The sequence below is a fragment of the Megalops cyprinoides genome, chromosome 19, assembly GCF_013368585.1.
Source record: "Megalops cyprinoides isolate fMegCyp1 chromosome 19, fMegCyp1.pri, whole genome shotgun sequence".
Lineage (NCBI taxonomy): Eukaryota > Metazoa > Chordata > Actinopteri > Elopiformes > Megalopidae > Megalops > Megalops cyprinoides.
Genome location: NC_050601.1, coordinates 9,197,535 through 9,216,458, shown reverse-complemented (window position 1 = coordinate 9,216,458; position 18,924 = coordinate 9,197,535). Strand labels below are relative to the sequence as shown.

Sequence of the window (18,924 nt, the reverse complement as noted above, 5' to 3'; positions counted from 1 at the left end):
TAAAGGACCAACAGACCTGTAAATCCCCAGGCTGTAATGCTCTCCTTGGAATAAACACAGTGGTTTTCAGGCCTGTGGAACCCACCACAGGAATGCCATAGCTGTTTGCTGGGGCCAGATATCAGGCCTTCACTATTTCTTGTTTCCATCTCCATTAAGTTACATTTAATCAATTTCTTCAGTGGTTGGTTCTGGGTCCCCACTGAACTGAGATCCCAGATCATAATTTCAAATATTTCAAATATAAATAACATGCCTTTGGTTCAGTGCTTTGTGATTGATGACAGACATATTTAGGCTCACGGCTCCACAGGGCAGCGGTCTGCCATCATATGCCGCCATAATAGATCCGCCTTCTCTTTTTGACAGAGGCAGCAGCCACATCTCTTTTGATTAATACCTCATAGGCTAAATCACCTTTAGCCTCATGGGTCACGTATTCCAGTTCCTCTCCTGTCACTTCTTCTCAGATTGAGAAACAGCAGAGCTGGATGTGCTGAGGTGCTCTCAAGCATGGCACCAGTGGCGTAAAACTGGTCACAGAGCATGTGGTCCTAAGGCTTACTTCAGATTCTTAGAAAATGTGCACAGTAATCAAATCACTGAGCATCAGTGGACTGACAAACCACAGTTCTGACTGGACATAAAATACCCAGTTACCTAAGTTGCAGGTAATTAGTTAACATTAAATAAAATGAAACTGTTGTCCCATTTAGGTGATAAACCGACATTGTGAACAGTGTTTGACCATAACCTCAATAATTTGTACTAAAATCTTTGTCAGTTGCACAGCTCCTGGGTTTAGCTTGTGGACCCCCCCGCCTGTCCTCAGTATAAGGCAACAGTCATATAATGGAGACATATTAGACAAACAGGTGGTCTGGTGTGGGGGGGGGGGGGGGGGCACAGGCATTACACTAATACCAAATGAGGAAGGAGCTTCTGGGAGAAGACTGACTCCTACGTCCTGTGATCGCGTACAGGGATAGAGTGCAGAAGTGACCTGGTGAAATACGATTTGCTGTTTACTGTCCTCACCCATCCATCCACCCAAACAAACAAAAAATTGCTTTGTGGCCAATACCAGTCAGGTGATTTCGTGTAACAGCTTTTCCCGTAAATCCTCTTGACGCGGGACTTCAGCCAAATAATTTATCTGTGTTCATTACACAGTTTACAACATCATACATCATCTTACATTGTACATCCATTTCCTGAAGAATGGATCTTGATAATGTCTACGGTAGCAGTTCCCCACCTGGGAGTCACACCTGCAGCAGTATGGTCCAAATCCATGAACACATTAACCACACCATAAGAGTATAAGCGCTTTACATAACCTGAGGTTAGTAATATGGAGCCATTGTATGAAAAGAAAATCTCTTAGACTTATTAGACCAAGACTTTCTGGTTTGGTGGGGGGCAGAGTAGCTAATTATCTAGGTTCTCTGCACACTGGGTAGGGAGAAATCTCAAACTTGGCCTACAAGATCACCACCATGTGATGCTGGCTCTTGAAGACAAGGTATTTCTGCTTTTTTTTTCTTAAACTTTCACAAAACATTTTCACAGGGAGAACAAAATGGTCAATGCTGCTAATATATTTTGTCAGCTTGTTTACCTAGCAAGACACTGACCAACAGGGAACCATAGTCATTACACACTTCAGAAAATACAAGCTGTTTCTCTCCAAGGTGTAGGGCAAGTACATTTATGGCTGGATAACTTGGTCTGTTGGACCATTTGTGTGTGAGCTCCTGAATAAAGTTTGTAGAGTGTTTTGAGGGGGGCAGTAAAAAGGATGGAAAGAAATCACATCCATCATGGAAAAGTAATGGGTTTTTAGAGCACTGATATTAGGAGAGAGCAAACAGTAAATACAGTGATTTCTGGGACTGGCCCCATTACAGTTATGGATTGAAACCAGTGACCCGTGGAAAGTAGGGGACTGCTTTCAGTTTGTCGCTTTCAGTTTCGACTTTTCTGGAGCGATGGCTACACTGTGCATATCGCGTCTGCGGTCGTCTTGTTTGCTCTTTGTGCGTGTGTAGCCCGCCTCTCTCACAGGTGGCGATTCTTGCATTTGTTCCGCTGAGGTTGTCTGAGGTCAGCCCAGCATTAATGAGATGCATAAATAAACTAAGGAAGTGATAATTTGTCAGCTCTCACCGCCTTCCCCCCCCCAGTCGTTTCCACTCAGGAATCAATGACCCAGATGTAGTCTGTCATCCTCATGTAGCTTCCTTCAGGATCACTCAGGATGCACAGCTGACCTCCTGTGAAAATGAAAAAAGCTTCTTCCCTGTGGGAAGCCGAGACTGCACTGCATTTCTGTGGAACAAATCCTACTATACTGAGGAAATATAAGGCCAGAATCACAAATGTAAATATGAAAAGCTCCACTGAAAAATTAAACTAGGGCTAATTACTCAGACTTGAGAGTCTAGTACTTCTAACAGTTTCTTTGATTGAACAAACACTTGTACAGGACTTTTGTGTCGGTGTTTGGAAGTGAAAAGTGTTTGATTCTGGAGCTTCTGCCCTCTTGCTATCGTACATTTTAAATAATCTGAATTGATTTTTGTTTATTCATAGATGAATCATCAGCCTGTCTGTTAAAGTGCAACATTTGTTCAAATATGTCTCAGTGGCTCCAACAGGCCCTACATGGGAATATCTGTCATGGCTTCTCAAAGGATGTGGGCAGACAGAGGCCTCTGTTGTATTCCACCAACCTCTCTGATGATGAGAAAGCAATTCCAAAAAATGTTAGATATTTCATCTGCCCTTCTCTGCCTCTCCGGCTTTTGTAGGGTGGTTGTGTGATGCTCAGCCATTGGCAGTATTGAACCTATTGTTTCAGTGTTCTGTGGTGTATTTTAATCTTAAGGTTTAAGGCCTACATGTTTCTGTAAATGCATTTATAACACACAGTGTGGAATGGGGCCAAGCAGCCTTTATAACCTGATTGTTGCAGGTTCAAACCCCATATGCTGCACTGCCACTGTAACCCTGAGCCATGCACTTAGCCAAGATTACACCAGGAAACGCACATAACATAACTGTATAAGTGAATAATATACACTTTGGAACACCCCAGATCAGAACATCAGATAAGCAGGTAAAATATGATAATAGGAGCCTAATAAACAACAGGAGAATGCACTGATAGGAGAACCAGCCATCAGAAGAAAACCTAACTCACCGTTACTGTCTGCTGTAGGGAAATGCAAACAAACCTGAATACAGAATTTACAAGAGGCTTGTGACACAAGAGGATTTTTTTTATTGTACTGAAGACTTCCAAGGCCTGGGCCCACAGACAAATTGCTGTTTGAAAAATTGGAACGAGGTCTTGCTATTTGACTTCTCATATACTTGTGGCCATGGGAACCACAAAGTCGTGATTACAGCTAAGCTACAAAAAACAGTGCTATTGCAAAATTTACCATGCATGTAGAAGAGGAGAGGGACTCCAGAGAACAAAGGCCTCTCTTGGAACAAAGCATATGGATCCTGTTAGTATTTCACTCTGGACACTTTCCAGACAGTAAGCTGGAAAGAACCTGGTGTTTCTGCACTACCGTTGGATCCCCATCCATTTCCAACATTTCTTCTCTTTCTTGGGAAGAAGTAGAACTCACTCCCTCAAGACGGAAGACGTCTTTTCTTTCTCACTGTCTGACTAGCAACTCGTTAATCAAAGTGGTTTTCAGTAGGTGTTGGGGCATTTCAGAGCGTGTGTGTTTCCATGAATGATAGATGGCTGAAAATGCTTGCGCAGGACGGCTGCTTTCATTCCAGGCTGTGGCCGACTCACAGCAGGAACGTTATATATGGGCTCCAGAAAAAAACCAAAGCATTTCTTTTGCACCGTGTATGCATTTCTCTTGCATACTCACTGTGTATTTATTTTACACAGTCAAAATAATTGGTTACTGCTACAAATTTATCTTAAAACAAAAGTATGTCTAATTCCCTTGCATAGCACATGATGTTTCATGTCATTTCAAAGTTTTCAAATTGTTACTCTCAGGTGGGGAAAAAAAAATTAGAATCAGACTTAGAAAATGTTTAAATGGTACATTACATTATTGGCAGATGCTCTTATCCACCCTTACAGTGTTATCCATGTACACAGCTGAATATTTACCAAGGCAGTTGTGGGTTAAGCACCTTGCCCAAGGATACAGCTGCAGTGCCCTGATGGGGAATCGAACCCGCAACCTTTTCGTTACAAGTCCTGCTCCTTAACTGCTATGTTACACTGCAGCCCCAAATGTGTTGAAACCTGCTGTAGTTGGGGGTCACTTTTCCTTGCTGGAAGGCAATACTGTAGAGTGCCTGAGTTCTGAAGTGGCCTGCTTTCCCCCGCAGCAGAAGGAGGGGGCCCATTAGGATAATCCCCTGCCGATTACATTTATGTTTACGCAATCAGCGCCCAAGCCTTTTCCTGCCCAAACGACTCCGGGCCCAAGACCACCCCCTCCCTCGATATCTCTGGGAAAATGGGAACGGAAATGCAGTGTTAGTGTCTGGATTGAAATCTGTTTAATGACTGCGTGCTGCCCCCCACCACCCTGATTTTTCCCAAGTATAAAAGCATGCGGGAGAGGAACTTCATCATGTGTGACCTACATTTGAAATGGCCTCTATACTGCAATGGGAAATACCAGGTGGACATGGCCAGTGCTCTAGTTACCATTCCAGTGTATATAAAGCAAGTCTACAATGGCAGTTAGTGCGCCTGTATTTGCTCCTCTTGAAAATCAGGTTTTTGAAGCATAGAGGGGGTGGTATGTACTGGTTAGAATGTAGTAACTTGTGCAGTTCCCTGCAGAGACTGAATATATTTTGCAGTGGAGATGTACATAATGAATGATGGCAGTGCTACACTCTGGATATCTCCACAGCCCTGTTCTCACCCCTATGACCTAAATACACTTACACTTGTACCCTGAGGCTTGCATAGTTCAGCAGCTGTTTGCTTGGTCTTAGTGTGGAACCAGCAATTCTGATCTCCGTAGTCGGAAAATGGCCTGTACTGCATACGCCATCACTCACAGCCTGGCAATAATAACATTGCATTGAGACTGTGTCTAATGGCAGTGCACTGAGCATACCTCTTATATTGTCACAAAACCCCTGCTCCTCATGACATCAGACTAAGTCTGCCCCTTGATGTCATCACCTTGAGCATACATTTGATGAAATCCCATACATCGTGCCCTTTATGATGTCACACTGAGTATGCCTTTGATGTCATCACTCTGATGTCCTGACATGACCTGCCTAACTCTGTAGCCCTCTGTTGCATGTGTGTAGCAACTTCAAGCTGTTGGACATTCCTTAGTCCAGCCAGCAATGTAAAGGCAGCAGAAATAACCTCTTTTGTGTCTAGTGCTTCCATTTTTGCCTTGACATGTTGACACTGCAGCAATTCCCAGTGTAGACTAGGAAGATCACTTTCGCTGGCGCTCTCTTAACTGTGTCTTTGACTTTGACACTAATTTATGTGGAGGAGTTTTTGTTTTGTTTTGCAGATGGATTTAAGGTGCACTTTGAGTCAGGAGTCTGTGAGGGTCTGGAGGGAGCTGCTTTGCTATGGAAATAAGCTCATTAAAACAGAGGAGCATAAATGGATGCTGGCAGCTTTCCTGACTGTATATCCAACTTTAGCTTTCTCATTGCATGCTGTCTTTTTTTTTTTTTTTTTTTTTTTTGTTTTCTCAGTAACACTTCTCTATGAGCTCGGGATACCAGACACATCAAAGCCCGCGCCTCTTGTGGGCTGCATGTTGGGTCCCGGCTCTGCTTCCCGCCTTGATGGGTACATGATAAACATGACATTTTGAGATCAGTCACAATGGCGTGCCTCACTGCGCTAAATCAGTGTGACAAGGAGAAGACTCCTAAGCCTGAGTCACCAGGTCTTCTGTCTGAGCGCTCCCAGGTTACCCCTGTCTCTTACTTCTCATGCACCAGCAGTGCCTCGGACCTGCCTCGTCCTGCCGGGCCTTTGACTGAGGGCTGGGAGCGGCCTGAGAGCTGAGACAGCGGGATCACTGGTGCCTGTAATGTTGCTCACAAAGACTGAGGGTTTTGGCAGTAGCTCACAATGTTCTTGCACGGTCAAGAGATCGCACAAAAACCCCATCGGAGGCATTTAGAGGGCTCGCAGTATGTGTGCGCAAAGAATTCCACGTGTTTGGAATTGTAAATATTATGGGTGTGCTTTCTGCGTCTGTTTTTGTAAAATCATCGCCTTGTCCTGTCAGGTCACAAAGCAAACTGTGTAGAAGAATTCTTGCTTAAAATATTAAGAACACACCATTTGAAATCAAAGTAAATGCATCCAAATTGTAAACTAGGTCATATAGTTCATGAGCCATATACAGCCTTCCCCTGCAGATTCAGAGTAGTTCAACCTGTGAAGTACTTATGCTTTGAGAGCACTCTTGCATGATCCTACTGAAATGGACTGCAGCCCTGAAATAGTGTGCTCACGTTTCAATGGATCTGCTGTATTTTGCATCTGAATAATAAGGAAATGGAAGACACCTGAGCATGATGTGCTCTTGATGGTCTGGAGTGGGGGGAAATTACCAGTGAAAGCGCAAACATTGAGCCGCGCTGATCAGGGCTCCATCAAGCCATCGCCCATACTGGAATGGGCCTCTGTTATCTCTGTCCTAGTTTAATTTTGGTTCCATTTTCCGCTGACTTTCCAAAAATAGTCACCGTGCACTAGCTTCACACTCTGCTGTGAAAAGAGAGCTATGATAAACGGTGAATTTTTGCCACAAAGTTGTGTATTTCTGCCATGATTCAGAGGAAAAGCTCCAGCTGGCAGTAAGGCCAGCTTGTGTCATCAGCTGGATAAGCTCTAGGTGTACCACACATGGTTTGGAATGCTCAACCATGCATATAATTTTTGAATATGATATGTCCAGTGTTTGTGTTGGACTGATTGTCCCCTATAAAATGTTGAGTCTGGAGCATTGAGGATTCTCAGCATTGTGGTTTCAGACTTTATAAGGGCCCCCAACACTCAGTTTTTAAGCAGAGGACATTGTTATTCATAATTGCAGAACCACCAAGGCATCAGAAAAGGTCAAAGATTGGTGTCATATTTAAGTCAAATGTCAAAATTTTGATTCTTCTTGCATCGCAGGGGCTGACTTAGCGCTCTAGGTCACATTAAGCTGAAATCCTGTTTTGAAGTTTGCTATTGTTTCGTTTCAGGCTGCTTTGGTATGATATTGCGCAAGTCTGCATCCACAAAAGAAAGGAGTCCTCTTTGCTTCCCCTCATTAATTAGCTATCTGAAGTATTTAGTCTCTTGCCAGAATTAAATGTGGAGGCAAAGTGGATTACAAGACTGTGATGTTGAATATTTGATTACTTCCCAGTCCGCCAGGCTTGATTCAACAGCAGTTCCAGGGCTCAGCTTTTCCAGCACATGTATAAGATGAAATGAGACAGGAAGCCCTGGAGTCCTCTTTTTTTAATTTATTTGTTTAGTTTCACTCTGGAATATCAGTTGCACTTGCATTCCAGAAGCCATAAATCAAGCGAAGGTTCTCTCACTCAAGGTCACTGTTGATTTCCCAGATAGCTCTTCCATCTGCTGTCATGTGCCATCTCTGTTTGAAGGGCCTTTGTGCTTCTTTAGCCTGCTAGCAAAGACTCAGGCCTGGAGTCAGAGCTCTGAAATAGCTCTTTGTTTAGCTTGCAGTATCTGTCCTTGGAAATCATTGCAATTTTTTTTTCTGCTTATCAGATTAGAATGTAGCACAGTTCCTCGCTGCTGTCAAGAAGAGATCTAATAACGGATGCATCGGCATGAAATTGTTTCCACAACAGGAAAAGGTGGAGGACGTAAATATACCATTCTGTTCTGCCCTTTTCCAAAGAAACAGGGCATTGTACATAGTCAGTGTAGAGCAAGTCAAAAGTATTGTAGATTCCGTATAGGTCTTGGCCTTCAGGGGACAGAGCCAACTTGCTAAGAATCAAGAATCCCCTCTCTCAGTGTCGGTGTGAGTTTTTTTGTTAACTGGATTTAAAGGAGGAATCTTTGTGCTTGAGGGAGACTCTACTGTGTGCTGAGTAATGGAGGTACATATTTATACTGTTGGTGTTTACACTATGCGCTGGACCTGTGATTTTGGGATATGGAGATAACTGTATAGAGATTAGTTTCTTTGATTCAAGGAGGAATATTTTTTTCTCAAAGGATTGTTCATTTTTAAAAACCTGCTGAATGTGGAGTCAGGCCATTTTACACCTCTGTTAAATGGTACCCGTAAGGTAAAGCACTGATCATTTTTCTGAGCCTAGCCCAAAGTGCCCTTGAAAGCTTCTTTGTCAGAGACCTGTTTTGCAGGAAACCTGGCCCTAGAGAAGCTGTGAAATGGTGCATTCAGAGATGATCCTGGAACAGTGTGTTGCTTTCAGTTGGGTCAGAGCAGCAGAGGCCCGACTCTAGCCTCTAGGGTCTGACAGGTTAAATGTGTGTGTGGCTTCAGCCAGTCCCTTTTCCCTCCTCCAGGCTAAGGCAAGCGACCCTCTGCGGATTCATACCCCTGCTTTTCAGCTTGACATTCAGACCTTCCTTGAAGACTCCCAGGGCCCTTTGTCTGTTCCTTTCAGCTGACAGGTCCTTTATGATCACACAGAGACAGGGAGAGAGAGCTTTGGCACATGTTGAAGGAGGAGACAGCGATAGAGAGCCATTTGAGACCAGCAGTTTTGAAATGCTTGCATGGAAAAGAGGAATTTGCAATGTCCACGGAGATTAGTGTGTCTGACATCAAGCCAGTGCTCTTAACCATCCACGTATCATACAGAACCCATCTGCTGAGTGACTACCTCAGTATATGGGGAATATATATATGGGAGACAAGGACAGTGGATGAGGGCTTTGGTTTTTGCAAATGTTTGCTACAGCACCGTATCTGTATTCTTGGAAAAGACAATGATTCTGTAAAATACCCAGCTGGATGAATGGATTACATGTCAAATGTAGCTGATACTGCCACATTCAGGATGTGTTCTATGCAATTTCATGATGGTATTGTGGCTGACTATCAGTGAAGTTCTGCTCTTTTAAGTGATTGCAGTGGAAGTTAATGTGTGGTTTTACTTGCTCTGATTGTTGGACTGATTCAGCATTGATTGCAAGAAGAGATTATTCAGTACCAACACAAGGAAGAGTTTGTGCCCAGTTACCAGATCATAGCAGTCTGAATGCACTGATTGGTAGCAACTAAGAACTGGCTGTGAACTTAGTGAACTTCCAGAGAGCCAATTTCACAAAGGGAAAGCAGTACTGGCTGGAGGCTGATGGTGGCTTGATTGATGGTATTTTGCTTTAGATTAGTGGGTTGTCTTGTCTGAGGATATAGGAGATGAGTATAGCCTCTCAGACATAATAATTACACACCTAATGGTGTTGCCTTCTGTAATTAAGGTTATGGCTTTATTTTCTCCAATGTTGGTGTCAGTCATGGAACTTTTTAAATGGTGTTGTAGCCCTTAATTAACTTTGGCTCTCCTGGCTTCATCCACACAAGGTCAAACAGCTTGACAGGTCAGAACTCTAAAAGCAGCAGATTATGAGTCATTATCACATTGCTCTGCTACTTCTAGTGGTTATGGGACATCTGTTTTCTTTAATGACTGGCTGTGTTTCCTGCTTGCTGCCCAGGTAGAGTTGTGGCAAATATTCTCGTTAATTAGTGTACATAACTCGGTCATAGATTTAGCAGACTTTGTTGCCTGACTTCTCTTGGTCTTTGTTTGTTTTCACCCACAAACAAAAAGGTCAGATTGGAGAGACGGAATCGGCTCAGAAACCGTTCCTCATAACCCCCTTCATACAGCCCATGCACATATTCCGATGTGCCTGTGCCTGAGCATATATGTTAATCATTGACAGTAGTGGTGTGTGATGTCATCTCCTGTCCTACGTCTCTCTTCCAGTCTATCCTGCTGCTGGGAGGCGTGGCCCTGGCCTGCTTGGCCCTGGACCTCCTCTTCCTGCTCTTCTACTCCTTCTGGCTGTGCTGCCGCCGCAAGAAGAGCGACGAGCAGCCCAACGCGGACTGCTGCTGCACGGCCTGGTGCGTCATCATCGCCACGCTGGTCTGCAGGTGAGTCCGGAGCTCCAAGACCCCTTTACCTTGACAAGCTGCCGTCATGCATATGGATCATGGCACATCCATCGGTTTGGCATAAAATCAGCAGGATAATCAATTGGCTCCTTCCCGTTTTATGACCGTGGATGTTCTGCTGTGAAAGTAGCTCTGGCCATGTTATGTGGGTTAAGAAACACAGCAACACTGCTCGGAAGTTTCTTTTTGGGTCCCCACAGGCGGTGATTCACAGTGACATCAATCAAAGCTTTTACTCGGGAAGCCAAGCTGATGAATGGGAACTGTGTTGAAGAGAACAGAAACGAGAGCTGCCCACACAATCCCGGGTGGCTGGCTTACAGACCTTGTGCGCAGCTGACCGACGGTCACCATTCTTGCAGGCCGTAGAGGATGCACTGCCCAGCCACACTGATGGCCGGCTTACTCAGCTCAAATCTGAGATCTGTGAAAAGCTGACTTACGGCCATCAGTCAGGTGAGCTAGGAATAAAGGACCCGTCCTTGTCACAGGCTGTCTGACACAGCCGTTGATGAGCAGGCATTTTCTCCCTGCTGGTGGATCTGAGGGTAGGATCTCAGACCATTAGTGCATGCAGCTGGGTTTTATTAACCAAAAAGTGAGCATTTATTAGAGGCTGTTAGTAGAGGTTGCAGTGGCCTCCGCATCACTGCACATCAGAAGCTGCCATTTACAGGAATGGCTCCAGAGTGCCACGTTGTTTTTGGATTTGCTCAAATAGCCGCAGACTTAGCATGAAAGGCTAGTGGACATTTTGTCGTTCTGTTTCTCAGGGGAGATTTTTGAGAAACAACAGTAAGTGTCCTCGTCCTTTGTTCCTGCAGGCTGTGCCTTGTTTTTTGTTTTTTTTTTCTCCATTAGCTAGGGTTTATCTTCCTTCCCCAGGCTCACAAATCCTGTGTTCTTGGTTTAGTGTAAATGAAAATGGAAATCTACTGTGGGAAGGATTGCGCTGTGTAATTCGTGGAGGTAGGAGGTTACATCACCATAAATATGCTGCTGCAGCCTTAGTGTGAAGCCACCGTTGCAAGATGGAGGTATTTTTAGAAATAATCCCCTCTGTCCTTAAGTGGAGGTGTCAAACGGGTTGCACATTGATAAACTGTATTAACTTCCTCTTGGACATGATGAGGTTTAGCAAAGAATATGAAATAATATTAAAAATACTACCTCGGCAGAAGATGGTGGTTGGAGGGGGTTAAAATTGGAAGCTGTCATCAGCTGGGCATCAGGCAACACTGTTCTGGCATTCTTTTGGCAACCTGTTGAGAGTTAAGTTTAAGTTACCTTCGCTGTTTTTTTTTTCTTTACTCAAGTCCTTTTTTCAGCTGTAGAATAATAGAAGCAGTAACAGATTCCCATGGTCACAAAAACGTGCTTTTGACTCAGACAAAAATTCATGTGAAAAACACCCAACAGCTGGCTTTCTTCTGCATCCCCCAATTCAGATGGGAGTTTGAAGCCTTGGAAGGGCTTGCTGTGTTAAAATCTTGTGGGCTCTATTTTAATGTCTTAAATTGCTTTTTGAGCAGCATTATGGTGTCAAATAAATCGGCATGTGCATATTGGTTATATTACAGTTGACACTGATGAAATAGCATTACATGCAACTGCTCATAGACAGAGGAAAATTAAAATCTGGCCACAGCTATTTCTGTTTGATTTACACATGGGAACACCGGTCCGTTCATGATGGCGTAACTTGTGGTGCTTTGGTGGACTTAGCAACGTGGGGCTGCTCAGTTCTCTGGTCGAACCATAGCCTTCCATTTTCTCTCTAAACATTCTGAAACATTTCCCTGCAGTAATGATAAGCTGCACATTTACTTTTCAAATCCTCACTGAACCCTCTGTTCGGTTTAACCGAAATGCATTTTGTCTGGCCAGATTTACATAATTTTGTTTGTTGACGCAGCAGCATTGTTGCTGAAATGAACAACAAAAAGTTTAGGCGTATTGAATTTACAAAATGCTCTCTTGCATTAGTCTTCGAAGGTAATGGGAAAAAGTGCATTAGTATTGGATGTTACGGAGTCCTGTGCTGCAACACCCAGCCACTTTGAATATTGCAGTTGTTTATCGTAGATGTAGCCTACATTCTAAACCCTGCAAAAATCTGAATCACTGCATGTTAGTAACAGCCCAGGATCCTTTTGCTATAGCTCTCAGTTGCATCTGTTGGTTAGCTGTTGTTTTATTTTCATCAGATCAGACAGCCTCCTGAAATAGCTTAGTCACATCTTGAAACTTTCAGTGCAGTCCTAGTTTCTATAGGTGGGATGTATTTTTATAGTTTATCCAGTATCTGTCTTTTAGATGATTTGTACGTATCTGGGCTAAATCTTTGGCAGGAAAGATAACATGCTACTTTGCCTCTAAAAATAGGCTTACAGATTATGTCTGCCGGGCCTTTTCCTCATGACAAAGTAATATTCTACATCCTGAGTGATAAGCTGTTATCAGCACTGACACTTTGAACACTTACGTTTTATATTCTGTTTGAGAAGAGGGCAAAGGGCCACTGAACACATAAAAAATATTGATACCAGTTGGGTCCTGGTTGTACACCACTGCAGTGATGCAGAACTGAAAGTCCATTCTTTTTAATTCTTTTTTGTTTCTTGTTTTTCATCCAATTCATTCAGATTTATTTGAAAATAAAAATGGAAAATTATCTGATTTGATACTGATACTGTTGGCTCTTGGGATGTTATGATAATGCATCAATACGGGCTGTGGAGGATGAAGCATAATTCTGAGAGTAATAAAAGATCTGAGATCATGATCTCATAGTACACCATGTCTGTGCCATGAGGGTTATTCATAGTAGTATGTGTGCATTACATCAGTGAAAATGTGTCTTGTGTCATATCTTTGTCGCATCTTGCTTGCTAGTTTGTTTTATCTTGCTGGTAAGAGTTCACTGAGGTGTTTCTACCCCGCATGGGGATGCTTATGGCTGGATTTTGGAAATTAGCATGGATGGACATCCCAAGTGGCTCAGTCAGTTAAGGAGCTTGCTCTGAGTGCAGACTGAGCCCCATGGCCTGGGAAACCACAGCGCCAGAACAATTTGGCCTGCCAGAGATTGGAGTGGATTGGTCGACCAGGGCCCCCTCGTCGCACCGGGCGTGTGCGTGCGTGTGCGTGTGTGCGTGTGTGTGTGTGTGCGCGCGTGTGTGTGTGCGTGTGTGTGTCTGTGTGTGCGTGTGCGTGTGCGGGTGTGGGTGTGTCAGAGGGTTTCACTCACAATTCTCTGCGCTTTTTCATGGAGGTTTGCGTGTACAACTAGGGAAAAAGGCAAAAAGAAGAAAGTATCAGCAACATGGTATTAATGATCTTGGGGTGGCACAGGTTGGTTTTCATAAGGTCAACAGAAATGAAATACCGTATAGTTTATGCCTAGTAAACGAACATTGTATAATTTAGTTCTCATTTCTTAAAAAAACAAATTTTGGATAGATCCTTGGCTAGAGCCATCTGTATTTGTTTAAGATTTCATAATACATCTCAGATCTCACTCAATGCATTATTTTTGGGGTAGGAGCGATGCATATTTTTATGCCCTGATATCCGGCTACAATTGCAGTATGGGCAGCCTATTTATAGATGCGGGATCAGGCTTACGTAGCAGACAAACACCTGGGGAGTGTCAAAGTCAGTTCAGGTGTATGAAACGTTTTATCATTTGCTGTCAGGCAAATAATGTAGAGCAGAATTAGCCAGTGTAACTAATGGCGAGGCTTGCAGACATTTTGTGGAATTAAGTTTATTTCTCACCCGTTTAGTCATTACATGCTGCACTGTTTCTCACCTTTATTCCACGCGTGATTGTAGAACGGAAAAGAAGGGAGGAATGAGGATTGTTTAACTGCAAATGTACTTGCTGAATGCTTTTTTTTGCGTGCGCTGTATGGACAGCGAATGCGTTAGCCCTGTGTCTGTGGCTGTGATTAGCCGACAGCTCTCTCTCGGGAAGCAGTGGGGGTCTCTCCCGCTCTGTCACCCACTGTGGATTAAGGAGGCTGTTAGAGAGTTGCCCAGCAGGTAAATCCTTGTGAAATCATGAATCACTCTGATTTACTTGTCAACAGGGGATTTTTCCACTTGAGACAGAGGGGAACTAGAACCACCAGCCATGAACGGCAGGCCAGAAGCTGTCTGAGTTCTTCTTCGTGTTCCTGTACATTGCCTTACACAGGACGTTGAGGGGTAGCAAGATGGCAGACTGTCTACCAATACAGAAGGCAGAAAGGCACATAGTCACTCTTGAGGAAGTATCTGCTCTGATTTGGATAACTGTACAAATTTATTTATCTTTGATCTGGTATGAGATAAGCAAGCTTAGAAGCAAGTTCATAGCTTACTAGAAATGTAAAAAATCTTCACTAGAGAGTTCCCATTGCCAGTATTTCAACACTTTGCTCGTTCAAGTGGTGACTCAATATTTATATGAGCTCTGGCAATTCTTTACTGAACTGAACATCAGCTAAGTGGCTATAGGAAGCAGTACTGAGCTGTCAATGAGTAGCTATTTTAAGATTGTAGTAGGTTTTGAGCATATAATTGTGCTCATAACATGCTACAGATTGAAGGATTGAGTACTTATAAATGTTCTGCTACCGAGGGGAGAAATGTCTCTTAAAACCAGCTGTTTGCTTGTCGACATTTATTGGTAGGCTGTCCACCATTTCTTCAGATAAACTTTACCTGGTTGGCTGGTGGTGGAACCACTGTTCCCAAGTTGTGTCAGCTAACATTACATTTATTATTATTATGGAACTGAAGAAGCACATTTCCACATTACATTGTTCCACATTATTTCAGTTCTGTTTCAGTAGGGAAAGCATACAGAACCAAAATGTTGCAGTTCTGACTGGTTCCAGTTTCCACAGTGGGAAAAGTCCCTACTGAATTAGTGAGTGGGAGTATGTAACAAGAGACCTGTTGAAGAATTAAATTCAGAGGGGCAGGAAGAAATGAAATGCATCTTTTTTTTTCTCTCTCATACATAATGCAGCTGGTCTCTCACAAATCCCGAAAACACATTGCAGTAATTACAGCTTTTTACAGGAAGTTGTTGTGGTGTGGCTGCTTATAAGCTTTTTTAGGTGTGGTAATAACACTTCAGAGCGAGATGTTTAATTGTACAATTATTTCCATTTTGGTGTCCTTAAGTCACCTTCATTCACTGGTTTCAGTCCTGATTGATGTCCTTTCTACTACCACACCACCTGCTATTTCCGATTTAGGTAGTGGTTTTATAAATTGTGGTTCTGTCTTCTCCACAATGCCAGCTGTCTGCATCGTCTTCTATACACAGCGGGAACAGTCCTTCCTAGTATCCATTTTTAAGGAGCAGTTAATCATATAGGCAATCAAAGCTTGCTGCTCCATGAACCGCAGTTGAACTTTGCCAGCATCTGAATGATTGAGGTCCGGCCTCTTAGCATTCCCAAGGGAGCAATGAGACAGTTGGCACCTGCTGTCTCCATGTTAAGGTTCGTTAATTCCATCCCTTTACTTCTTCCTGTGAGAAACGTATCAGCGCAGATCAGTGCTTATAGTGTCAGAAGATTTATGGAAATTTCAGTTCATGTTGCCCTTCCTTTGGTGGGTGAGAAATGGATTATTCCCCAGAGGGTGTCAACATAGTTCATGCAATGCAGCGGCTACAATTAGACCAATGAACACAATTGCTCATACAAGAGAAAATAGCTGTTGAGCTGCTTTGTTCACGTTTAATGACCTGCGGGCGATTGTTTGGCGTCTGTAAGGCCCCGCTGTTGAGCTCTGGGAGTGGTTGATGGTTGTGCCTGCAACAATGTATCAGCTGTAGGATTGCACATTTTTGTAGGAGCAGGTCACAGCATAGCTATGTTGTGCTGATGGAATCATGACAGTCTTTGGTGGGCACTGACACTGGGAAGATCAGACTAGGTAGAAAAAAAAAACCTCACATAAGCCACTCTAGTTTCAGTTCCATAAATTTCCATTACTATATGATGGCAATTTTTTGTTTGTATATGTACTCTTTATGCAGCTATGATTTAGGCTACATATCAACTTCGGAATGGGCTCTGTGTGCTTTTATGACTAAAACAATAAGTTAGAGTGATACAACAGTGACAGCCTAACGGTAAAATATCACAGTTGGAAAAAAAGGATTATTCTCACTATACGTTGTTGCAGAAGCAGCTTTTTTCCACCGCTGAGATAATTTTGTCTCTAATCTCCTCACGCCCCGTTTTTTTGAAGTATCTGTCAGACTGCCTGACGGCTAGTTCTGTTTTGATTTCAGCTCCAGCCTGCCCGAGCCCCCCCTAAGCAAGCATTTAATCTTTTCATGTTCCGTCTTCCATTTCTCTGTGCTGCTGATATTGTGCCGTTTCACAGAGCCAGCAGATAGTATACTGCTTCTCTGGAGACAGATGGACAGACAGACAGAAAGCCGGCACTGAACTGGTGTCAAACAGATTCGCTCAGGACCAGAGAACTATGGACAGGAAGTCCTTTGAACCAGCGCTACAATCAAACTTATCTTAGTTTTGTTTTCCCTATGTTATTAGTCCCTCCTTGGCAACACAGAAAGCTCAAAAGCCATTGGTTGATGGCCACTGCACAGCATTTGCTATTTGTTACTGCGCTGGAATACGCAAGCTGTTCTGAGAAACACTGCAGGGTGTTTTCTTGCCAGTGCAGGAATTCTTAAATAGGACATCAATTTTCTTCATGTACAGTTGCCTGGAACCACATATAATTTAATATCTGGAACCACACAAAGTCTAATTCCTGTCATTTAAAATCTGTATCCAAGAGTTTGCCATGAAACAAGTCGTTTGTCATACAGAATCGTGGAATATTGGCGGTCTCAATGCAGGCGTGAGATGAGGGGAGTGTAGCGTGCAAAAGCAAGCACACACTGCACAAAATCTTGTGCCTAACAGAGGAAAGAGCACAAATCTAGCCCTGTATTTTCCATCTCTGATTCTGGCAGTGCACGTGCAATCCACTGTGCAGCCACTGAGGGCTTGGTTTGTTGAATCCCCCTTTTTATTTGGCAGGTTCATTTATGGTCTGAGCCGCACCTGCACCTCGCTTTTTCTCGAAAGATGAGCGAGGAGATGGCTGTCCGGTCGCGTCTGGTCGAGGGGGCCACTCCAGCGCGGCACACAAAAGGCACGGAGGCCTCGCGAACACACGGACTGCATTACAAGCAGTGGTAAAGAAAGCTGTGGGGGAGGACAGCCACAGGGAGGGGGGGGGGGGGGGGGGGGGGGGTGGCAGGGGCTGCTCCGAGGAGAGATGCGACTCACAGGAAATTTGGGAGACGAGGCTTACACGACTTGTTGTGGCGGCCTGGTAGACGGAGTCACCTGGCTGTCTCCTTCTAGCAGATCATCCATTATTGAACACAAAGCCACAGTGTCTGACATTTGTTTACAGTGCCTTTTGCAAGGGTGGGTCACGCATACCAGATCCCCACGGCCCGGCAAATAGGGAGGGGTGCGCACTGCACACCCCAAACCCCCCCCTACCCCTCCTTCCCAAATGGCAGGGGGCAGCATTCAGGCTGAACAAGAGTACTGCAGACTCATTCCCTCATTTTCAGAGAGAAAGAAATGAAGTGAATCTTGTGCTGTCATAAATATTGCAGCGAATGTTCTCTCTACTGTAATATGTGGGGGCTGGAGTGGGTTGGCTTTTTGCTCTTTATTTTTTTTTTACTTCCTCTTTAGTATCTGTCCATATCTCACATCTGACCACCTTCTGTATTAATTATCCTTTCAAGGCCAGACGTATAAGCTGGTCGATTGGGAAAGCATACAGTGAGATGGATGAGGGGAAAGTGTTTGCTTTATTATTACACTGTAGTGGAACAGCAAAGATCCATCAGAATGGCGCAGCTGCAGTCGTTATGAAAACCAAACATCATTCACCAAGCAGAATGGCCACGGTGCATGGCTGCCATTGTCTGTTGTCATTATGAGTGCAGCCTCAGTGAACCCTCTGACCTGTGTACATTGAAGGCAGGTAAGAGAGGGCAGTCATTTCTATGGGTATCAAGTATGTTGTATGAAGCTCAGTCTCTTGCCACATTTTCAGATTCAGCATTAGAAAAGTTTCAGAAAGGCCACGGCAGACCCGAATTCATGAAAATCATGTCCTCTTCCTGTGTGATGGATTGAGACTGAGTGGTACTAGAACTTGGACAGAGGGGCGACTTCCTGGGGAAATCAGATGGCTGCTGGAACAATGTGAATATGTGAAAACAGTGTCCGCCTTAGCATCCTATCACACTTGCAGAAGGGGGTTCCTCACTGTCCAGAATCCCAGTCTGACTTTCTGAGTCTAGCCATCTAATCCTCCTGCAGTAGGAGTGGATAAATGCATCCCTCCCTTTCTGTCCCCTCTGAGCTGTGGCAGGCGTCCTAAAGCAAAATGTCTGCCTTGCATCACCCCGGTTTGTTTTAGTGGTAAGGAGCAAGTGGGGCACTGCTCCTTGTACCTTCTTAACCCAAACTGCCTCAGTTAAAAGGCACCTGCATAAATGGACAACATGTAACCATAGTAAGCTATAAGGTGCATTGGATAACAGTATGTGCTAAGCAAACAAATATTACATTACTGGCATTTAGCAGATGCTCTTAGCCAGAGTGACTTGCTCTGTAGGGTACAATTTTTTACATGTTACTCATTTATACAGCAGGATTTTTACTGAGGCAATTGTGGGTTTAGCACCTTG

General features: G+C 43.9%; 1 protein-coding gene across 1 annotated transcript in view; it reads left to right on the top strand.

Annotated features, from left to right (window-relative positions):
• The window catches only part of ttyh3a (tweety family member 3a), a 62,908-nt gene that overhangs the window by 10,069 nt on the left and 33,915 nt on the right, over positions 1 to 18,924 (top strand). Inside the window, exon 2 of the mRNA XM_036552013.1 lies at positions 9,988 to 10,157. Within this exon, the coding sequence (XP_036407906.1) occupies positions 9,988 to 10,157 (170 nt within the window). The remainder of the gene's footprint in view (positions 1 to 9,987; positions 10,158 to 18,924) is intronic.